The 22,673-nt window shown below is 59.0% G+C and overlaps 1 protein-coding gene across 6 annotated transcripts; it reads left to right on the forward strand.

Annotated features, from left to right (window-relative positions):
- The first annotated feature begins 522 nt into the window (after positions 1-522).
- Pear1 (platelet endothelial aggregation receptor 1) lies at positions 523-22,546 on the forward strand. 6 transcript variants are annotated; one of them, XM_076862261.1, is made up of 24 exons: positions 523-653; positions 5,968-6,212; positions 10,753-10,861; positions 11,517-11,621; positions 11,978-12,078; positions 13,252-13,344; positions 13,544-13,787; positions 14,482-14,602; positions 14,792-14,928; positions 15,011-15,223; positions 15,470-15,644; positions 15,725-15,845; positions 16,508-16,671; positions 16,762-16,864; positions 17,002-17,148; positions 17,359-17,484; positions 19,095-19,223; positions 19,326-19,454; positions 19,610-19,822; positions 20,013-20,101; positions 20,186-20,303; positions 20,438-20,506; positions 20,596-20,841; positions 21,340-22,546. In XM_076862261.1, exons 2-24 carry the CDS (start codon positions 6,092-6,094, stop codon positions 21,489-21,491), a joined length of 3,225 nt encoding a protein of 1,074 aa, XP_076718376.1. In that variant the 5' UTR covers positions 523-653; positions 5,968-6,091; the 3' UTR covers positions 21,492-22,546. The 6 variants fall into 6 exon arrangements, with proteins under 6 accessions (XP_076718376.1, XP_076718375.1, XP_076718378.1 ...); XM_076862260.1 differs by having other exon boundaries at positions 6,003-6,212; XM_076862263.1 differs by having other exon boundaries at positions 6,003-6,212; positions 21,379-22,546.
- Positions 22,547-22,673: the final 127 nt, after the last annotated feature.

The following is a 22,673-nucleotide window of genomic DNA, read 5'->3' on the forward strand; positions in this document are numbered from 1 at the left end:
CGCTCAGAGGGCTCCTCCAGCCAGCAGCCGCCGCAGGGCGGTGGACAGGGCGCCGGGAGGGGGTCGAGGGGGACGGGGTGCAGGCAGGGCGGAGGCTGCGCGGGAGACGGCGTCCCAGGGTCGCACCCTCGCGCCCAGCCATCTAGAGCAGGCAGCGGGAGGGGAGGGTCCTCCACTGGACACTTCGGCAGCGACCGGCCCCGCGGTGGGTCTTTCAAAGCCCACGGTGGTTGGGCAGCCCTGGAAGGTCCCCGGCCCCGGCCACCGTTGCCCACTTTGCAGATAGGAAGACCGAGGCACGCGGCGTTACGTGACCTCAGCGGCACGGCAGTGGACAGCCGAGAGGGGGCGGTCGGCCTTCTGCTCCCGCCTCGGTGCCCCCGTGATCCCACCCCCAACAGTCCTCCCACCCGGGCGCTGGACCTCCCCGCCCCCGCTCCCGGTTTCCTTGTCAAAACTTCCTGCCTCGCGCGGCCCAGTCCCCACCCCCTTCCTGCCCGCGCCCCCAGCGCCCCTCCCCGCCCGCCCTGGACGGCCAGCGGCTCCCAGCCGCTCCCGCTGGAGGCTGGGGCTCGGCCGCGACCCTCGCCAGCCCACGGACGCTCTGGCCTCCTCCCCACCAGGACGGCGGACAGACGGGGTCCCTGAGGCAGGTGAGTGACGGGCGGGGGAGGCCTGATGGCCGAGGGCCACCTGCCCCCGGGAAAGGGCATGTGGACTCCGAGACCCCTGGGCGGACAGTGGGGAAAGAAGGGGGAGGCAGTGGAGAGGGGCTCAGGAGCTGATGGGGGGGCGTCCACTCTAATGAAACGCAAGTGGAAAGAAATGCTGTCGAGACCGCTCCTAAGGGGACTTGGGGGACCAGGGACAGTCCCGGTCTCCGTCTGGGGGTAGCAGGTCCTCTCCTTTGCTCAAGAGAAGTGCAGCCCTGAGAGCCCCACACAGCAGTGGGGGCCACCCGGGTCGGAATCTGGAATCTGTGCCTCTGTTGCCCATTTCTAAAGGGGGGACAGTGACAACAGTGCCGACCCCACAGGGTTGTGAGGGTTAGATGAAGCGTCTCCCACTCAGGACAGACTGCCGGCTGTGGCGGTGTACACCTGTAGTCTGGGTAGGCTGAGGCAGGAGGATGGCAAGTTTGAGGCCAGCCTGGGCAACTTAGTGAAACTTTGTCCCCAGACTAAAAATAAAAGGTCTGGGGAGTAGCTCAGTGGTGGGGTTTCAATTCCCAGTGTAGCGATAAATAAATACCCAGCTCCTCCTCCTCCTCTCCCGCTTCTTCTTCATCCCCTCTCCTCCTCTTCCTCTTTTTGGCACTGGGGATTGAACCCAGGGAGGCTCGACCTCTGAGCCACTCCTCAGTCTTTTTTATTTTTTTATTTTGATTCTGGGTCTCACTAAGTTGCTCAGGCTGGCCTCAAACTTGTGATCCTCCTGCTTCAGCCTCCCGAGGAGCTGGGGCCCCTCTGATGGGCTCACCATTTATTATCAGTGCTGGGTTTCTCCCAGCAGGGAGAAATGCCCAAGGGGTGCAGGGCAGGGAGGAGAATGAAGATCCCTGTCACCTCTTTGCCATCTGTGAGAACTAGGAAGTCCCTCCGTGGAGGCATCTGGAGCCTCGGGAGCTCCTGGGAGGATGATCTGGGGCAGAGCTGGAGCCAGGAATAGGAGTGGTGAGCTGTGGCGTGGTCCCCAGGGCCCAGGCCCCAGCAAAGCGGTCCCTCACCTCCTGCCCCCATTTCTAGCTCCCAGTTGTGCACTCTGGGCTCCTCTGCTCTGGCCCTTTTAGGAATGGCCTCTCCCGGTCTGGACCGTGACCCCAGTCCCCTGGGATGGGAACAGCTTGTGCTGGGCTGAGGTTCCCAGGCTCAGCCAGGCCTCGGCTCCTCCAGGGAGGACTGGACAAGGGGTCAGCTCTTAACCCTGGACCATGCTGGGCTTTGGGGGGTCGGGAGGCTGTCCTCGGAACCCCACCCCTGCGGACCCTCTGGGTTAGCGCCCTTGGGGGCACGCATGTGGGCCAGGGCGCTGCCTGCCCTCTGGCCTCTCCAGTCCCTCCCAGCCTCTGCTCTCGGGCTTCAGAGGCTTCCCAGCGGCCATATCTCCCTGCAGCTGGGTCAGACAGACGCGCCTTCCTTTTTCCCTCTGCTGGGAGCGGAGGGGAGGGTTGGCATCTGTTTCCCCACTCCACCCCGTTCCCTATCAGGCTTCCCCAGAAGAGGAAGCTTGCTCCCCAGGCAGCCCCAGGCACCTGGAGAGGGAGAGAGCGCTGCCTCCCGCCATCGCACATACCGCCAGGCACGGGGCTGAGGCCAGGCAGGGCCTCCAAGACCTCCCAGCCTCTCCTCTGAGGAGGGTGGTGGCTCCTGGCACCTAACCCAGGGGGAGAGGCCAGCATGAAAGGGAAGAAGGCAGAGGAGAGAGAGAAGAGAGAGAGAGACATAAATATCCAAACAGTGGCACATGCTCAGGGACAGAGACAGAGGCTTGATCTCAGGGCCACAAGACCCGCAGGGCCCAGAAGATACAGCAGAGATGCAGCCCTAGAACAGAAGGGTCAGCAGACTACAGAGACCACAGGGGCAGACGGGCGTGAACACAGGCTTTGAAGGGGGATAAACCTAGTTCAAATCCCGCCCTACTCCAGGTTGGCTGTGTGGCTTTGGTCAAATTACTTAACCTTTCTGGGATTCCCCGCCTTCCTCTCCTGGATGATTGATTGATTGCTTCCTTTGTTTTTCTTTTCTTCCGGGGATTGAACCCAGGGACACTCTACCACTGAGCTACCTCCCCAGCTCTTTTTATTTTTAAGACAGGGTCTCACTTGTTGCTGAGGCTGGCCTTGAACTTGTGATTCTCCTGAGAGTTGCTGGGTGACAGCTGAGCGCCACCTTTGGGTCATTTAGCTCTAAAATAGGTGGCACACTCGCACCTGCTGTATACCATTGTCAAGAAAAGTAAAAGGAAGCATCTAGCCCGAGGGGCACATTTAACCAGCGGGGCAATTACCCACCTGCACGTGGCAGGGTGGAGGTCCTAAGAGAAACACCTGTGTGGGGGCCCAGGCCCCTGCTGCCGTCACCCACCCCACCCTATGTAGTGGCATCTGGGCTCTAGAGGTGTGAACAGTGAGGGGACAATGTCCCGGGGCCTGGAGGCTGAGGGTGAGGGTTTGAGCCACGTGCCACACCCCCTGCCCCCCAGGTGACTCAGTGCCTTGCACTACAGACTCATCCCGGAGGAACTCGGAGGCCAGCCCTGAGGAACTCCTAGGTCGCGAGGGCAGGTCTGCAGCGTTCTTTTGTCTAATAATGGTGGAATTCTTTCTGAATTCTTTCTGAATTCCACCTTTCATCTTCTCGCCAACGATATACCTCACTGTCTTTTTGGTACCAAGGATTGAACCCTGGGGCCATCTATCACTGAGCCACATTCCCAGACAGTTTTAGTTTTGCTAAAATTTTGAGACAAGAGTCTCACTCAGTTGCTTAGGGCCTCACTAAGTTGCCTGGTTGGCCTCAAATTTGTGACCCCCTCCTGCCTCAACCTCCCCAATTGCTGAAGTTACAGGGTGTGACCACCCAGCCTCTTCACACAGATGTGTAGTTGCTACTTGCCTGGATCCGGGCACCCAGCAGGTCGGTGCTGGTGGGTGCCGGGGATGTGGTGGTGAAGAAGACTGAGAAGCGTCCTGTCCCCAGAGAGCCGTAGCCCAGTGGACAGACAGACCTCAATAAAAACATTGTGGTAAACTGGGTGCAGGGCACCTACTTATAATCCCAGTGATTCAGGAGGCTGAGGCAGGAGGATCACAAATTCGAGGCCGGCCTGGGCAATTAGGCAATAAAAATTAAAAAGGGCTGATAAGAAATTAAAAAGTAGCATAGTGGTGGTGGGCACCTGAATTCCATGCCCAGCCCTGCAGACGCCAACAGAACAAAACCCGTCAAGGCTGGGATGGGGTGTGGCTTAGTGGCAGGGTACTTGCCTAGTGTATATGAGATCCTGGGCTTGAACCCAACACCACAAGCAAAATCCACCATGGCTCCTAGGATGGGAGCTGGGAGGAGACATAGCCCACGAACAGAGCTTGGAGAGGAGAGAGATCTGCAAGGCAGTGTGTGTGTCTGTGTCTGTGTGTGTGTGTGTGTGTGTGTGTGCGCGTGCGCGTGCACATGCGAGTTCCTGAGGATCAAACCCAGGGCCTCGTGCATGCTAGGCAAGTGCTCTGCCATGAGCCACGTCTCCAGCCCTGAGGGACTGCAGCCTGGTGCAAAAGCAGCTGCCACAGGTGGGATTTATCCTTCAGTCACTCAGTCCCCAGCCCTGGGTGCGCCAGGTGGTGAACTCCTGGGGAGGCAGGGTTATTTCCACCTGCCCCTAGTGCAGACTTTGGTGAGGTTTGGAGCCAGCCCCAGGGCAGAGCTAGGGGACAAGGCTCCAGGGATCCTCTGGACTGCAGGGTCCATGTGGTCGGAAGCCTACAAGAAGGCCTTGAGCGTGGGGAGGAACGGAGGAGGTTTGAGCCAGTGAAGGTGGGGGTCTCCTTGAAGAGGCTGGGGAGGACCTGGGTATTCAGGGGGCAGTGGGGACATTGCATAAAGGTCTCTGTGTGGTGAGAGGCGTGTGGGAGCCGCATGCTGTCCAGTGTGTTGGGAGCAGAGAGCTAGACCATAAAGCTGGACACTGGGCTGCCTTTCCTGTGATGGGAGCCACAGAAGGTGCTAGAGGGAGGCAGTGGCCAGAGTACAGTTGTCCTTTCTTAAGATGATCTAGGAGTGGCGGTGAGCAGGGTGGGCCCGAGGTCCTCGCCTTTGGGCAAGTCATCTGACCTGTGAGATGGGGACGACAATCACCAGCACCTTCCTGGGTGGTGGCGCACTGGCGCCAACCTCCAATAGATGGTTGGTGAATCAGAATCCCTGCAATTTCCTGATGAGTAAACAGGTCAGACTGGGGACCCTGGAGCTTCTGTTTCCTGAGCCACCGAGAACACAAGGCCAGCTCTGGAGCCCTGCTGCCTCCCGCCGGCCTCTGCACGCGCGGGCTTCCTGTTCCTCCATCCGCCAGACATGCCTGGCGTGCCGAGCGCCCAGCCCGGCTGGACGCGGGAGGAGCGCTGTGCTTGTGTGTATGGCTGTGTGTATGGCGCTGTGCATGTGGGGACTGGGTGGCGTGTGGCCCGGAGCAGCCTGGGCAAAAGCAAAAGCAAGGTGCTAAGCAGCTCAGTGAGACCCTGTCTCTAAATAAGACACAAAACAGGGCTGGGGGTGTTGCTCAGTGGTTAGTGCCCTGAGTTCAATCCCCGGTAACCCCCACCCCCCCAAAAAGGCAAAGAGCCCGAGTCTCTGTTCCAGAGTGGTCTCCGGAATCGTGACCCCAGCTTGCCAAATCCTGGGAGATGTGAGGGGCCTCTTTTTTGCAGACGAGTTTGAGGCTCAGTCGGCTTGAGTGGTGTAATGGGGGTCACGGAGCTTGTGAGGGACACGGACAGGACGAGGACTTTTGGACTACAAGGTGGGGCGGGGGAGAGGCAGAGAAGCGGGAGGGGGGGAGTGGGAAGGGGGCTGGGGGAGCAGGATCCCGGAATCCTGCCTCTCAACTGTCTCTGGCTTCAAGCTGCCCCTGGCCGGCAGCCCATCATTGGGGGGATCAGGTTCTCGGGGAGCCTGGCCCCCTCCTCCCACTTCCTTTCTCTGCATCAGCATTTTCAGCTCCGTTCTGTTCCCGGATCATCCTGGGGGTTCTTCAGAAAAAAAAAAAAATAGAAATAGTTTTTCCTGGAATTAATACCCAGAGGGCATAACAGCACCAAAATGGGTGGGAGAGCGGGGGCCACGCTGGGCTCCAGAGCAGGAGGGGCATGGAGGGTGTCCTTGAGGGGACAGTCCATGTTAGGGAGCTGTACATACTATCTATTGGTTCCAAGTACGTTATCTATATTATCTCATTTAATCTGCACAACAGCCTTGCAGAGGAAGTACTATTACCCCGTTTTATAGACCAGGAACCAAGCTGGAGTTGACACCTATGTTGGAAACAGGAAGAGAGCAGTGGAGGAACCCAGAGCTCCGAGGTCATCCTGTGCTCCATGTTTCCCAGAGCTGGAAGGGAGCCCGTGGGGAAGTCCCTCCTGCTGTGTCCACTCTCTCAGCCCCACTTGCTGCTTTCTATGGACAGTAGTGCTTTTGCTGCCCGGCCTGTAGTCCCAGGTGAGTGGGGAGGAGCTCAAGTTCAAGGCCAGCTCCAGAAACCTGGCAAAACCCCGACCCAAAACGAAAAAGATTAAAAGTGCTGGGGTGTGTTAGATGTCCCTGGGTCCAGTACTGCACGGGAAGAAAGAGAGAGGGAGGGGGAGGGAGAGAGGGAGGGGGAGGGAGAGAGGGAGGGGGAGGGAGAGAGGGAGGGGGAGGGAGGGAGGGAGGGGAAGGGGGAGGGAGGGAGGGAGGAGGTGGACCCCCATGCACAGGAACTCCAGCCTGCTCCCAGAGGCCCCAGACTCATTTTCCTTCTCTCTGGGGCACAGTAAGGATGGAGGGGCTCCCCACGGCGGGGGTGGGGGGACTGGAAGAGCGGGGAGGGGAGCTGGGTTGGGCCCGCGTGGGCTTGCAGGCTGCGGGCAGGGACTGGGACCTCAGGGCTGGCTGGGAGCCCAGCCGATTTGCATGTGGAGGTGGAGGAGACAGAAGTGGCTCTTGACAGCGCACACACTGCAGTTCCCACGCCTCTGATCCCCTTCTCCTGGCAGCCCCCACCCCTTCCCCTTCTCCTGTCCAACCCCCTGCCAGCTCCCCACTCCCATAGCTGGGGCTATGAAAAAGGAGACACAGAGCTTTCCGTGTCTCGTCTTAGGAAAGACCTGAACCATCTGCCAGAAGCCTGGGGTTGGATCCCAGCTCTGATGCTTGTGGCTGTGTGGCCTTGGGCAGGTTTCTTACCCCTGCTGGGGCTGCTTCCTCATCCCTAAAGTCAACAGCAGTACATACCACCAAGGGGGGCAAGCTTTATTTTAAAATCTGTTTAGTGCTGGGGATTGAACCCAGGGGCCCTCTACCACTGAGTGCACCCCCAGAGCCACTTTTTTTTAGGGGGGTACTGGGGATTGAACCCAGGGTGCTTAACCACGGAGCCACACCCCCGGATCTTTTTATTTTTTATTTAGAGACAGGGTTGCTTAGGACTTGCCAAGTTGCTGAGGCTGGCTTTGAACTCACAATCCCCCTGCCTCAGCCTCCCCAGCCACTGAGATCACAGGTGTGTGCCACCATGTCTGGCTCCCAGATTTTTAAAGATTATTTATTTATTTATTATTTTGGGGGTACCAGGGATTGCACTCAGGGGCACTAACCACTGAGCCACACCCCAGCCCTATTTTGTATTTTATCTAGAGACAGGGTCTCACTGAGTTGCTCAGCACCTCACTTTTGCTGAGGCTGGCTTTGAACTCTCAACCCTTTTGCCTCTGCCTTCCCGAGCTGCTGGGATTACAGACCTGCTCTACCACGCCGGGCCCCTTTTTATTTTTTGAGACAGGGTCTCACTAAGTTGCCCAGGCTGGCCTTGAACTTGTGATCCTCCTGCCTCAGCCTCCCCAGGGGCTGGATGCCTGCTTTACACGTGATGATTCAGGCAAATCGCTCAGCACCCTGCCTGTCCCCACATAGGAAAGGATACCTGGGGTCGCCTTTAGTTTTGTTATGAGACGGGGTGTTTGGACCACCAAACCAGAGTCTAGTGGACGATGGAGTTGAGTAGGGGAGGGGGCTCTGTGGGGGAGGAAGGAGAGCCTGCAGTGGGGCAGTGTTCTGAGGCCCCCAGGACAGAGCAGGCAGGGAGCTGGCGTTGGGTGACGAACCCCCTGAGGGGATGTGTGGTCACACCAGGCCCAATGCTGCCCAGGCTGGAAGGGGGCTGGGGGAGCCTGGGACAGGACCTCAGGTGCCCCAGTCCCTGGGAGCAAAGGCTCCAGTGGAACCTGCTCTGGGCTCTGGTCTGGCCTGGGCTCCCTCCTCAGGGCTGGGAGGGTTTCGGCCAAGCCCTTCCTCTCCCTGCCAGGACCCCCATCTCCCCCTGCCCTCCCCCGTGGCCACCCACTGGCCTCCTTTGACACCACCTTGGCTCCCAGCCCTGGGCTCTGAAGCTGATTTCTCCCCCGCACTCAGCCCCACCCCGAAGACCTTGGAGAGGCAGACCTGGCCACCTGTGGCCAGCTAACCTCCCAGTCGGCTCCCAGCCACCCTGCTCCATGCCGCGTCCTCTGTGGGTCCATGTCACAGCCCCCAGGTGGACTGTTTCTTCAGGGACACTGGCTGGGGTCTGGGGCTGGGGCTGATGTGAACAGGGAAGGATTTTTCTGGGCTTGGCCGCTCGGCTACATGTACCTCACCTTAAGTCCTTCCTTCCTTGGGCTTTGTCCACCCCCACCCCCCCCATGGCTCTGGGGACAAATTCAGGGCAGGGGTTAAGTCCAGGGAGGCCCTATATGGCTTAGGAGATGAGGGTTACTTGGGGACAGGGGTGACATCCTGGCTCCAGATAGATTGAGCTCCAATCTGAGGACAGGAGCCGTGTCCAGGGCCAGGGCTGGGACGGTGAAGACCAAGACAGAGTGGAGATGTGTGGAGGGTTAAGAGGCCTGTCCACGGGGACCTGCCTGCTGAGAACCCTTGGGGGACTTGGGGGGAAGGTCAGCTGATACTGGCCAGACTGAGCCCTGGAAGGGGGCGCTGGAGAGAAGGGACAGTTTGGGGATGTGTAGGGTGATGTAGGTGCCCTGGGTAGACTGTGAGGGACATCTGACTATGGCCTGGGGATTGGGTACAGGTCCAATTCCCCCACCTGAGTGGGCCACAGTGCCACTAGAAGGCCAGCCCTGTCCCTGTCCCTGTGCTCTACCATCACGCCAGGGTGGTGGGAGATGCAGCGTCCCCACCCCCACCCCATCGTCCCTGTCTCCCACATTCCCCGCCAGGCTCTATTTCCTGTTTTCAGGCTCTACATCCCCAGTGCTGGGATCTCCCTGGATATCCTCTGCCCCCCCACTCCTCCCTGCAAGGTTCCTACCAGGCCGCTGCCCCATCTGAAATCCGTGGGCCCCACCGGGTGAGCTTCCTGGGGACTGAGGGAGGATGGGAAAAGCACTGGGAAGGCTAAGAGATGGACACTGGCCCTGGGAGAGGTGTGGTGGGGCAAGGTGACCTGTGTGACTGGAGGGGGTGGGTGGGAATTGGCCCTGCAGGGTGGGAACCTGGGAGCTGGGGGCCCTGCTCTAGATGAGGATGAGGTCCGACTGCTAGCGGATCAGAAGGAGCAGGGTTAAGTCGGAGGCCTAACCAGACCCAGACCTGCAGGGAAGGGGCCTCGTGACTGGAGCGGAGCAGGCTGTGGGGTCCCTGGAAGTGTGTGGGTGGGGGGCAAGGGGAGGAGCCGGCAGCAGGCATTCCAGAGATACTCAGGGGGGCAGGGGGCCTGCAACCGTGACCTTTCTTCTTGGGAAAATTATAAGCAGATGTTGGAGCCTCAGGGAGTCAGGGCAAGTTTTAGGAACGCGGCAAACGAATTCAGAAAGCAGTTCTCCCCAGTTGAGGAGCCCAGAGAGCAGATCCGTCTGAAGTCCTGATCCTCTTCCAACGCACTGGGCGAGGCCAGGGTGGTGGAGATGGAAAGGAGCCTGTTTCCCAGTGAGGGCCGGGCTGTGGGAGGAGGTGGGGCTCAGCTCTCCCCTGATCGGAGGCCAGCTTGGGGATCTCCCTGGGTTTAATGCCTAGAGTTGGGGGCAGGGGTATGTTGGCAGATGTTTCACAACTGGCTTTGGGGGCAGGGAATTGGCCTTGGTGAGGTGGTGCCCTGGGTAGACTGTGAGGGACATCTGGCTATGGCTGGGGACCGGGGCACAGGTCTGATCCCCCACCTAAGTGGGCCCAGTGGTATAAATACCCCTGCTCCCCATGCCTGAATTCAAGTACTAAGGTGACATCACTGAACTTGGAGTTGGGAAGAGATGCACATAATGGCCTCTCCGAGCCCCTGAGGCCCTGGCTCCAGCACACAGGGGGTCTTAAGGTCACCTGGACCCAGCCCTACTCCCACCCCATATAGCAGGAACCCCCTGACTGCATTTCATCTGAGTGGTTTGGCTTCCGCCTGCATATATCCAAGGATGGGGAGCTTACCATCGGGGTGGCCAATTCCATTACTGAATTGCTCCGGCTGTTGGAAATCTCTCTCTGAGTCCATCTGCATCCTAGAACTTCCCCTCTGTGGTTCCAATCTCATATCTTGGTCCTGATAACAAAGTGGTCCGGTGTGCACTGGGCTAGGGGCTGGGAAATCAGACAGAGGCCCCTGGTTCCTCGCCTCTGGAGGTCATGATCAGGGAACAGGCAAGAGAATGGCCGGGTCTGGGTGAATGATCCTGGGGGGCTCTAGCAGAGATGGGTGGGGCAGTGGGCCAGTGAGGGTCAGGGAGCCAAGCAGAAAAGAATGAGTGGCATTTGTGCCAGGCCGTGGAAGTTGAGTGCTTCAGGGAGAACGAGGGCTGGGGGGAAGCAAATGATGAGCTAAGACCTGGAGGCCTGGGTGCGGTCCCCACCCAGGAGTAGGATCCAGGGGAACTGGAGCTCTGCAGGCACAGGGCCAGAGGCCCAGAGGTGTGGGGCTGGCTCTCCTGCATGCCCACTGCCCGGATCTCTGCAGACGCTGTCCCCCAGGCTGCTACTGTGCCCTCACCTGCTGACACTGGCTCTGATGCAGGCTCTGCAATGTTGCCACCTCTGCGGACTCTCCTTCTCCTGGCCCTAGGCCTGGGACTGGCCAGGACGCTCAGCTCCAGTGATCCCAATGCCTGCAGCTTCTGGGAAAGGTGAGGGGCTCTGTGCCTTTTAATACCAAGCCCAAGCCCCCTGGTGGTCCCTAAAGGTCCCTGGTTCCTACCTTCTTTTTCTGTTTCTGCTGTCTCTGCTCCCCTCTGTGGCCTGACTCGGACCCCTTCCCCATCTCTGACCTCATCTCAGTCTCATTTGTTCCCTCTCAGACTCTGTCCTTTCCTTATTCCCTCCCTGGGTCCCCGTGGGAGGTCCGCGACAGGACGGGGCGCAGGGGGGAGCCTTTCATTGTGGACCAAGCAGAGGGGCTGACCCTGACCCCGGGGAATGAAGAGGGATAAGGCTGGGAAACAAGAGCCAGGGAAGAATTTAGCCAGAAATGCTTCCACCCAACACCATCAGCTGGGCGGGCAGCTCAGGCCCAGCTCGGCCCTCCCTTATAAGGAAGGGGAGGAGAGATAAAGGGTCCATGGGTCTCATCCAATAGGGTGTCAGGGGAGCTCCGATGGGCGGGGCCCCAGGAATATTCCAAGTCTGGGAGGGGCCTCTGCATGTGAGAGGTGGGGCCGGGTGAGGGTCCCATTTTGGGTTTGGGGAGCAAGCCTAAATGTTGGGGTGTTGATTCCTACTATGGCCAATCCCTGGCCCCCGATTCCCTCCTTGCCTTGCTCTCTGACCTGTCCTTCCTGCCAGCTTCACTACGACCACCAAGGAGTCCCACTCCCGCCCGTTCAGCCTCCACCCCTCGGAGCCCTGCGACAGGCCCTGGGAGGGCTCCCAAACCTGCTCCCAGCCCACGTGAGTGCCCCTCTCCTCCACAGGCAGGTGGCCTGCCCGGGTCTCTGCCCTGGTCTGGCCCCTGCCCCCACCCCCGCACCCCTATTCTCTTCTTAGAACCTTTAGGGTTCAGAGGACACTTCTGGCCTCAAGGCACCCACTCATTCCCAGCAAGGTGCTCTGTGGTCTGTGCCGAGTGTGTCTGGGCCATAGATGTGCACGTGTGTCCGTGAGAGTGTGTGGTGTGTTGCCTGGGGGGGAGGGAGGGGCAAGGAGGAAACATTCGAGGCTCCCCACCTCCAAGTGCTGCCCCGTGATGAGGGTGGGCAGCCTGGCCTCGGCGGGCTCTCTGAGGGTCACCTCCTGGGTTTCCCCAGGGTCGTCTACCGGACTGTGTACCGGCAGGTGGTAAAGACGGGCCACCGCCCACGCTTGCAGTGCTGCCAGGGCTTCTACGAGAGCAGCGGGATCTGTGTCCGTGAGTCCGTGTTGGCCAGGGCAGTCCAGAATGGGAGGGGGCTGAGCTGACCCTTCTTAATTCTTCCCTGTTCCCACCGGGTGGGGCGAATCCTGTGCCCCTGCAAGTATCCCCCTGTGCCAGCAGCCAGGCAGGAGGTGACAGGGCCCAGCAGAGACTGTCTGGAGATGGAGGCTGGGTTTGCCTTGTCCTGGAGGCCGTTCATCTTCTGGCTACACTGGCAAGACACAGAGCTGGACTTCCAGTTTCAACCTAGCCAAGGAGCTTAGGGTCCCCAGAATCTTGAGCGGCACCTCCCTTCGTTGCTACTTGACACCTTTATCTCCAGCGGACCTGTCCGTCTGTCCATGCCCCTGAGCAAGCTCTCTCTGCATCTCTGTCTCAGAGCTCTCCTTCTGTCTCAGTGTCTCTCATTGTGTCTCAGGGCCTGGTCTCTGTGTCCTTCTCTGTCTCTTTCTGTTGCTATCTAGCTCTGACTTGTCACCATTCAGTCGCTCCTGCCTGCCTCTGCCCCAGCACCCTGTACCCCCCAAACTGGAACCTGCCCTCCTCTTTCCCCACTTCCCTCAGCCCCAACCCACCACCAGCCCCTGCAGACACCCCTTCCCAGCCTGGCCCAGCCCCAGCCTTGGCCCCTACCCTCTCTCTGATATCATCCTTGTTCAGACCCCACCTCAAGACCCCCACCCATTTTCCCAACAAGGTGCTTAGAAATTTTCACAAAAAGGGACCGGAGAGCCGGAGCCCTGGCGTCTTGTCATGTTCTGCCACTGAGTTGCTGCCCTCAGTCCTTCTTTATCCTAGGACAGAACTGGTGGACTATGCATGCCCATAATCCCAGTAATTTGGGAGGCTGAGGGCAGGAGGATCTCAAATTCAAGGCCAGCTTCATTGACTTAGTGAGACCCTGACTCAAAATTTAAAAATAATAAACAGAAAGGTCTGGGACTGCAGCTCAGTGGTAGAGCACCGCTGGGTTTAACTTCCAGTACCCCCTCCCACACACAACACAAAAACAAAACAAACACACAAACAAAAAAACCACAAATTGGTGCTTAGAGAAGTGCAGGCCCCTGGTAAGGGAGGAAGATGCGTTGGGAGGAAGGTTCAGAGATGAAAGTTGGGAAGGGCAGGGGGAGAGGCATCTTCTCATCACCCTCATCTCTGCCTCAGCTCTCTGTGCCCAGGAGTGTGTCCATGGCCGCTGTGTGGCGCCCAACCAGTGCCAGTGTGCACCAGGCTGGAGGGGTGACGATTGCTCCAGCGGTGAGTGGCTGGTAACCTCAGGGATGGCCTCCCTACCCGGACACAGGTGCTTTGGACCCCAGGGCAATTCCCCAGAGTCCTTTCTGCCTTTTCTGGAGCTGTGGTAGGGGGGATGGGTATGGGGCCCAGGGACACACAGGGCTAGGCTGGGGAGGGGCGTGGCCCCTGGTGATTCCCTTCCATCCTCCTTATCCCACAGAGTGTGGCCCTGGGGTGTGGGGGCCACGGTGTGACAAGCCCTGCAGCTGTGGCAACAGCAGCTCCTGTGACCCCAAGAGCGGGGTATGTTCTTGCCCACCTGGCCTGCAGCCTCCCAACTGCCTTCAGCCTTGTCCCCCTGGCTACTATGGCCCTGCCTGCCGGTTCAGCTGCCAGTGTCACGGGGCACCCTGCGATCCCCAGACCGGAGCCTGCTTCTGCCCTCCAGGGAGAACGGGGCCCAGGTGGGTAATGTGGGGAACAACACACTGAGGGGGTCCCTGGCTCAGGGCTGCACACATGTGTGCAGGGGACAGGAGACTCAGATAGTCCCAAAGCTGGGAGGGAAGTTGGGAGGCCAGGATCCTAACCCCGGGTCTGCCACCCACTAGCTGAGCAACCTTTGTCAGATTATTGACTCTTGGGGAGCTTGTCTTCCGACTGCACAGTGGGAGCAGAACTGTCCCTCTGGAGGGGGCTGTGACCACAGCATGAGATAGCATGTGCGGGAAAGATGGACCTTGCAAGAAGCTGGGGAGTCACGCAGGGAGGAGGTGGGGTGGGGGCAGGAGAGGACGTTGACTGCTCCAGGACAGGAATGCAGTAGGTCCTGGGGTCCCGCAGAAGGGCCAGCCTGAGACAAGAAGGAGAAGCGCATGAGCTTGGGGTGCGTGAGAAGCAAATATGCACCCCAGCCTTTGGCTCTGGCTGCCTGCTGGTGCAGGGGTACCCCTGCTATTTCTAGACCTGGAAACCTTTGCTTTCTGCCTCCTGCTGTCCCTGGAGGGAAGAGCAGGAAGAGCAGGTGTGAATCACTGAGGCCCAGGACAGACTTTCCTCCTAGTCAGGGCCTGAGTGCAGGTGACCAGCCTTGGAGGAAAGTGTGTGGGGGAGTGGATGCTGCTTTCTCTACCTGATCTCACCTGCTCTGTCCTGCAGCTGTGATGTGTCCTGTCCCCAGGGCACGGCTGGCTTCTTCTGTCCCAGCACCTCTCCTTGCCAAAATGGGGGTATCTTCCAGGACCCCCAGGGCTCCTGCAGCTGCCCACCTGGCTGGATGGTATGAAGGGTGGGTCTGTGGTTATGGGGTGGGAATCTGAGGACAATTCATGCTCCAGAGAGGGTGGCCTCTGGGGACCCTGGGAAAGTGTATGGCAATGAGGGTATCAAGGGGGTCCTGTGGGAGGCATCTGGGTACCTGGGGAGCCATCTGGGTACCTGGGGCTCTGCCAACCTCTTACCCCCATAGGGCATCATCTGCTCCCTGCCCTGCCCAGAGGGCTTTCATGGACCCAACTGCTCCCAGGAATGTCTCTGCCACAATGGTGGCCTCTGCGACCGATTCACTGGACAGTGCCGCTGCGCTCCAGGCTACACAGGGGATCGGTGAGTGGCGAGGACATGCATGGAAGCGGCGGGGGAGAACCAGGAGGTGGGCGCAGCCAGATTCACTCAGGGTCGTGTTCAGGTGCCACGAGGAGTGCCCCGTGGGCCGCTTTGGCCAGGACTGTGCTGAAACGTGCGACTGCGCCTCAGGCGCCCGCTGCTTCCCGGCCAACGGCGCGTGCCTGTGCGAGCACGGCTTCACCGGGGACCGCTGTGCGGAGCGCCTCTGCCCCGACGGCCTCTACGGCCTGGGATGTCAGTCATCCTGCACCTGTGACCCGGAGCACAGTCTCAGGTGGGCTGCGCACGAGATCAAAGGGCCAGGAAGCCAAAGGGGGAGATCTTCGAGGATGGAGGGGCCCGAATGACGAACAGCGCTGGGGTGTGGCCAAGTGGGGCACAGATGGCACAGAAGGGGAAAGGGGAGACTCTGGGTGTCGGGGGCGGGGGGCGCCCTGGGCACCCTTCCCTGCCCCCGCCCCGCTCTGGAGACACAGCTTCCCCACTGGATGACCGTGCCACGTCCCGCCTCCGCTCACAGCTGCCACCCGATGCACGGGGAGTGCTCCTGCCGCCCGGGCTGGGCCGGCCTCCACTGCAACGAGAGCTGCCCGCAGGACACGCACGGGCCGGGTTGCCAGGAGCACTGCCTCTGCCTGCACGGCGGCGTCTGCCTGGCCGACAGCGGCCTCTGCCGGTGCGCTCCCGGCTACACGGTGAGGCGCGCCAGCGGCCAGAGGGGGGGAAGGCGCGGAGCCCGGCCTTCACCCTCACCGGCCCGCCCACCCGTTCTCAGGGGCCTCACTGCGCCAGCCTCTGCCCTCCCGACACTTATGGGTTCAACTGCTCCTCGCGCTGCTCCTGCGAAAATGCCATCGCCTGCTCACCCCTCGACGGCTCCTGCATCTGCAAGGAAGGTAAAGGGATGCGGCCTCCCGAACGGGAGGCTCGAGGGGCGGGGCCGGCCAAGCTCCAGAGGCTGCAGGAAAAGGGCGGAGCTTCCTAGGCAGCAGCTGGACTGTGGGAAAGTGTCCGGGCTCTTTCCTTCCGGGAATGTCCACTTCGCTTTCTTCAATCACTGACATCATATTTGTCTTTAAAGGCGCGGGTGGGAATGCCCCTCATGGGTAAATATCTACCCTCTGGTTTATACAGAAACACACAACGGCTACCCCAGGAAGGGCCTCCCAGATCTACCGGGGGTGACAAATGGCAACCTCTGGGCTGATGTTTGCTGGCTATTGAATCTCACAAGCATCGCGTCCCCAGTCCCCGTTCCCTATTGGCTTCCACGTGTTTGAGATAACTACTTTAGTTTCCTGATGGGGCCTCTGGAAACATGTGGGTTGTTGCCTAACTCTTTTGTTTTATGGAAGGGAGGCCCCAGACCTCAGGTGGGGTGGTGCATCACTGAAATCCTTTAGCCTTCTGTTCAGCATCTAATGTTTCTTATGTTTGTCTCTTGTGCGGTGCCCTGAGCGTCCTCCCTCCCAGCCTCCTGCTCAGCACAGCCGTCTCTCTGATGTGCTTGCTCTGGAGGGGACCTAGGTCCCCACACCCACTAATAGCTTCTCTCCAGGTTGGCAGCGTGGGAACTGTTCTGTGCCCTGCCCGCCTGGATCCTGGGGCTTCAACTGCAATGCCAGCTGCCAGTGTGCCCATGACGGAGTCTGTAGCCCCCAAACTGGTGCCTGTACCTGCACCCCGGGGTGGCACGGGGCCCACTGCCAGCTGCCCTGCCCGGTGAGTGCTCACAGCCTGCTGCCTTGGGGAGGGGCGGGCAATGGCCTCTCCAGCTGACCAGCCTACCCTATCTTCCCTTTCCTCTTCTAGAAGGGGCAGTTTGGCAAAGGTTGTGCCAGTGACTGTGACTGTGACCATTCTGATGGCTGTGACCCGGTCCATGGACACTGCCAATGCCAGGCTGGCTGGATGGGTGAGTATTCTAGGTGACCAGGAGTTAGGTCTTCTGCAGAGTGGGGGGATGCATCCCATAGGAAATGTGTCAAAAGAGGGGACGTGGAACAGGAGGGGACCCAGGCCAGCCTCAGCCTACCACTCTCTCTCACACAGGTAGCCGCTGCCACCTGCCCTGCCCCGAGGGCTTCTGGGGAGCCAACTGCAGCAATACCTGCACCTGCAAGAATGGAGGCACCTGTGTCCCTGAAAGTGGCAGTTGTGTGTGTGCGCCTGGATTTCGAGGCCCCTCCTGCCAGAGACGTGAGTCTCCCCACCACCCTCTCCTGACCACGGCAGGGTACCTTGCAATGCCAGATCACAGAAGCCCCCTCCCTGTCCTTCATGGTCTCTTCCTCTGACTCCATCAGCAGGACAGTTGGTACAGCAGGAGGGAGGGAGGGAGACAGTGGGGTCAAGGGTTGATTGGTCGGTTGACACCTGCCCTCAACCACTATGCACCCCTTTTCTCAGCCTGCCCACCTGGCCGCTATGGCAAACGCTGCGTACCCTGCAAATGTAATAACCACTCCTCCTGCCACCCCTCGGATGGGACCTGCTACTGCCTGGCTGGCTGGACGGGCCCTGACTGCTCCCAACGTATGTTGCAGCTTGTGTGTCTGAGCGTGTGTGTGTGTGTGTGTGTGTGTGTGTGTGTGTGTGCTGAGCAGGTGGGCTGAGGATGGGTGGTCTGTTTCCCTGCTCCTGGGCAGAGCATATGTTTCTCTGGAGCCACGCCGATTCAATTATTTATATGAACAATATAAGTGAGTATTTACTGGGCATCACCTACATGGTGGGTATTGGTTTTAGGCTCTGAGGATGCATCAAAACAGATCAGGAGAAAAAATTTCCTGCCCTTTGGCACAAGAAGCCTGGAAAGAGCAGTATTCTATGGGAGCAGGGGAAATCCTAAGCTCAATGTGGGGCATGCTTTCCCCCACCCTCTTATTTATTTATTTTGGTACCAGGGATTGAACCCAGGGGTGCTTTACCACTGAGCCACATCCCCAGCCCTTTTTAATCATTTATTTTGAGACAGGGCCTTGCTAAGTTGCTGAGGCTAGCCTCAAACTTGGGATCCTTCTGCCTTAGCCTCCCAAGTTGCTGGGATTACAGATGTGTGCCAGCATGTCCAGCACCATTTGCACATTTAAGTTTATCTTTATTTATTTATACGTGGTCTCTTTCCCACATAAGTATATGAAGATATCATGGAAAAAACTAGTCTAAAAACACCAAGTAAAGCAAAAAGAGAAGTAAGAGGCTGCTGCCTTGAAAAAGGCTGGATTGAGCTTTCCAGCAGTCAGGGTAAAAAAGCTCAGTAACAACTGTTTATTTATATCAGATACACAAAATTAGTGCATCAAGCCAATTAGTGCACCAACTGTGCACACATCTGTAATCCCACCAATTTGGGAGGCTGAGGCAGGAGGATCACAAGTTCAAGGTCATCCTCAGCAATTTAGTGAGACTCTGTCTCAAAATAAAAAAAAATAAAAATGGTTGGGGTGGTGTAGCTCAGTTGTAGAGTGCCCTGGGTTCCATCCCCAGCACCAATCAAAAACTCCCCCCACCAAAAAAATTCATGAAATATGATGGACATTACTTCCTTTTTATGTTGAAACAAAACAAAGCAGATAATCATATAATCCCAATGGCTCCAGAGGCTGAAGCAGGAGGATCAAAAGTTTGAGGCCAGCCTCAGCAATTTAGTGAGTCCCTAAGCAACTTAGTGAGAGATAAAAAATAAAAAGAGCAGGGATGTGCCTCAGTGGTTAAGCACCCTTGGGTTTAATCCCCAGTACCAAAAAGGTGGAGGAGGAGGAGGAGGAGGAGGAGGAGGAGGAGGAGAGGGAGTGGGGAGGGGGGAGGGGGAGGAGGGAAGGAAGAAGAAGAACCCTAACAACAAAACCCACCATGCCCAGAGCTAAGCAATCCAGCAAACCCGGCCAGGGCTCCTTGTTTTGGAAAGGCTATTAGACAGTCAAGTGAGATGTTGGGTGGGTGGATGGGCACAGGGTCTGGAGCTCACTGGAGGGATGGGACTGCAGTCAAACATCTGTGAGTCATCCCTGTGTGCCATTCAGAGCCTGAGTGTGTCCCTGGGGACGAAGGCTGAGCTAAAGACTTCAGTAATGCTGGGGGCTGAGATGACATCCAGGAGCGGATGACCCCAGCCCGCCAGACAGGTCCCTTGTCTCCTGCAGTATGCCCCCTAGGCCACTGGGGAACCAACTGTGCCCAGGCCTGCCAGTGTCACCACGGTGGGACCTGCCACCCCCAGAATGGAAGCTGCATCTGTGCCCCAGGCTGGACCGGACTCCATTGCTTGGAAGGTACCAACAGAAGGGGTACCGTGCCCATGCCCTTGCCAGACAGGAGACCAAGTTACTGACCTCCTGCTCCCGTGATCCGGTTTGCTCTGGCTCCCTCCCCAGGCTGCCCCCCAGGGGTGTTTGGTGCCAACTGCTCCCAGCCATGCCAGTGTGGTCCAGGAGAGAGGTGCCACCCAGAGACTGGCGCCTGTGTGTGTCCCCCAGGGCACAGTGGTGCACCTTGCAGGATTGGTGAGTTCTGAGCCTCCCATACCCTCCCTGTCCCCAGGGAACTAGGACCCAGCACCCTCACCCCTGCCCTCCTATTGGGCGCCCCTCCCATGCTTGCACCCAAGCTCACCAGCAGGGCCGAGATGCCCCTCCAAGTGCTCTTCCCTGTCACACAGGGAGCCAGGAGCCCTTCACCATGATGCCTACCTCCCCTGTGGCCTATAACTCACTGGGCGCAGTGATCGGCATTGCAGTGCTGGGCTCCCTGGTAGTGGCCCTGGTGGCACTGTTCATTGGCTACCGCCATTGGCAAAAGGGCAAGGAGCACCAGCACCTGGCGGTGGCCTACAGCACTGGACGGCTGGATGGCTCCGAGTATGTCATGCCAGGTGAGCTGGCACAGGGCCCCAGAGGAGTGGTGGGCAGAGGGGGTGTGGGGCATGACTCCACGGGAGGAGGGGAGGAGGGAGGAGGAAGGACGGGAGACGGGGATGCCGAGTTGCTGACCTGCTGGGTAGATCAACTCCAGGGCCCCTGGCCCATCTCCCAGCCCCCCCTGCACCTGTGTCTGTCCTGCAGATGTCCCTCCAAGCTACAGTCACTACTACTCCAACCCCAGCTACCACACCCTGTCCCAGTGCTCTCCGAATCCCCCGCCCCCTAACAAGGTCAGTGCTGGGGGAGGGGACCAGCCATGGGGGCTGGCCGCAGGCCTGGTTCTCTGGAAAGCCCTGTCCTTGTGTGGCCCTCAGGTTCCAGGCAGTCAGCTCTTCGCCAGCCTCCAGGGACCCGAGCGGCCGGGTGGAGCCCACGGGCATGACAACCACGCCACCCTGCCTGCTGACTGGAAGCACCGGCCTCTGGACAGGGGTAGGCTCCTGGGGAGGCTCACCAGCCGGCTGCCCCGTCTGAGGTGTGGGAGGGAGGCTCAGGCCCAGTTCCCCAGGAGCCTGGAGCTGGGGAGGACACCGGAGGCTGGTTGCCAACTGCCTCCCTCTTCTCAGGTGGCAGTCGCCTGGATCGAAGTTACAGCTACAGCCACGGTAATGGCACAGGCCCCTTCTATAATAAAGGTACGGGCAAGGGGGCAGAGAGGGAGGGGCTGAGCCGGGCAGAGGCTCCAGTGACGCCATCCAGCCTGACTTCTGTCCCCCACACTTAGGGCCCATCTCTGAAGAACAGCTGGGGGCCAGCATGGCTTCTCTGAGCAGTGAGAACCCCTATGCCACCATCCGGGATCTGCCCGGCCTGCCAGGGGGCCCCCGGGAGAGCAGCTATGTGGAGATGAAAGGCCCCCCCTCAGGATCTCCCCCCAGGCCTCTCCAGCTCCGGGACAGCCAGAGGCGGCGGCACCCACAGCCACAGAGAGACAGTGGCACCTATGAACAGCCCAGCCCCCTGACCCACGGTGAGCGCTCCCTCTCCCCTGGTGCAGGGGCACGGAGGTGGGGGTGGCGGGAGAAGGGACAGAGGGAAACCCTGAGGAGGCCGCCTGATGGAGCTATGCGAGAGTAAGATGCTTGGGTCAGACTTGGATGACATTGGGGAAGTCACCTTTTGCCACTTAGAGCCTGTTCCTCACCTGTGGCCTACCTACCTCGAAGGCAGAAGATGTGAAAGGGTGGTTGTGTAGCACCTGGGAGGGGGATCTGGGACCCAGAACAGTGGAGGACAAGTCAGGTGACAGAGCATGCTCAGATCCTGCAGGGTGGGCAGGCTGAGGTGGCCTGCCCCCTAGTGGCTGGGGGTGGCACAGCTGGGGATGGGAGGCAGGCCTCTGTCCAGGCACCACCCATTGGCTTCTCTATGGGCAGAAGAAGAAGCTGGAGGTGGGAGGATAGAAGTCAAAAAGCCATCATAGAGGTCAAAAAGCCATCTCCCTCTCATCCTGGTCCCTTGTCTCCAGATCAAGACTCTGTGGGCTCCCTGCCCCCACTTCCTCCAGGTTTGCCCCCCGGCCACTACGACTCACCCAAGAACAGCCACATCCCCGGACACTATGACTTGCCTCCAGTGCGACACCCCCCATCACCCCCACTCTGGCGCCAGGATCGCTGAGAAGCCAAGATGGTATGGCAGAGGCCAGCACACCTGACCCTTGCTGCCCAAGGCTGGAACAGCCCTGTGAACCCTGCCAGGAGCAGGGAGTGGACTGGCAGGCCATGGTGTCGAACGCTTAATGAAGGAAGTGAATGTGGAGGCGGGAGCCTCCCTCCCAGGTCCCATCCGGGAGACGCTGTTTGGCAGGATGCCTGGTCCCTTTCCCCCGCTGCTGCTCACAAGGCCTCGGGGCCTGTGGACATAAACTGGTGGGTTGAATGTCGTTGGGTGACTCTGATTTCAAAAACAGGTATTGAGTATCATTTCTGTGCACACGTGGGCTGGGCTGTGTGTGTGTGTGTGTGTGTGTGTGTGTGTGTGCCTTCACAGAGGTACCACTCCTACCCCCGGGTCCTGCCCTCGGGCCCTCACCAGATGGCCAGCAGGCAGCCACCCCCCCATCCCTCCCCCCCCCCCTTAGCTCCAACAGAAGCCTTGCTGCTGGCTCCCGGCATTCACTGGGTGGTTCCTCCCTCCTGCTGCCGAAGTACAAGCAGGTGGGCCACTCCTTGCCCGCAAGTCCTCATGTCTTCCTGGGTGTCCCTCTGTTTTTGAGTCAGAATCAGAGCTTTGGAAGGCCTCAAAGGTCCTGCTGCCTGGCCTGTCCCTTCAGCCTCACCCAGAACTGTGCCCACGGTGGTCACTCTCCTCCAGTTACACCTTTAGGTCTGCTGTCTGCTGTGCCTCGTTCCACCCCAGGGGCTGGCACACCTGCATGCTTTTCTTCCCCCATCTTGGCTCCTACTCCTCCTTCACACTCCACCCAGCCCTGGTCTCTCTCCTTTAGAGCATTGATGGCAACTGTCTTCATTCTCCAGGTACCAGCAGAAGGCTTCCAGGGTGCCAAGCACCCTGTTATTTCTTAATGTGTTATTTCCTCATATGGTTATTGGGTTAATTTCTGCCTTCCTCACAAGACTGTAAGCTCTCTAAAGGCAAGATTCCTGTTTATGCTCTATATTGGGTCCCCTTGGCACGTAGTAGACACTCAATAAATGATTCCCTTTGACTGAGTGGCTGAGTGAATAAAAATACCAGTGACACTTTGGAAAGCACTGACAATGGTAAATTGTCGGTTCTGCAAGTAAATGGGCTCTTTAGGTCCCAGTCTTCCCCAAAGGGTGAACTTCTACAGGGGAT

This window comes from Callospermophilus lateralis, chromosome 7, assembly GCF_048772815.1.
Source record: "Callospermophilus lateralis isolate mCalLat2 chromosome 7, mCalLat2.hap1, whole genome shotgun sequence".
Taxonomy (NCBI): domain Eukaryota; kingdom Metazoa; phylum Chordata; class Mammalia; order Rodentia; family Sciuridae; genus Callospermophilus; species Callospermophilus lateralis.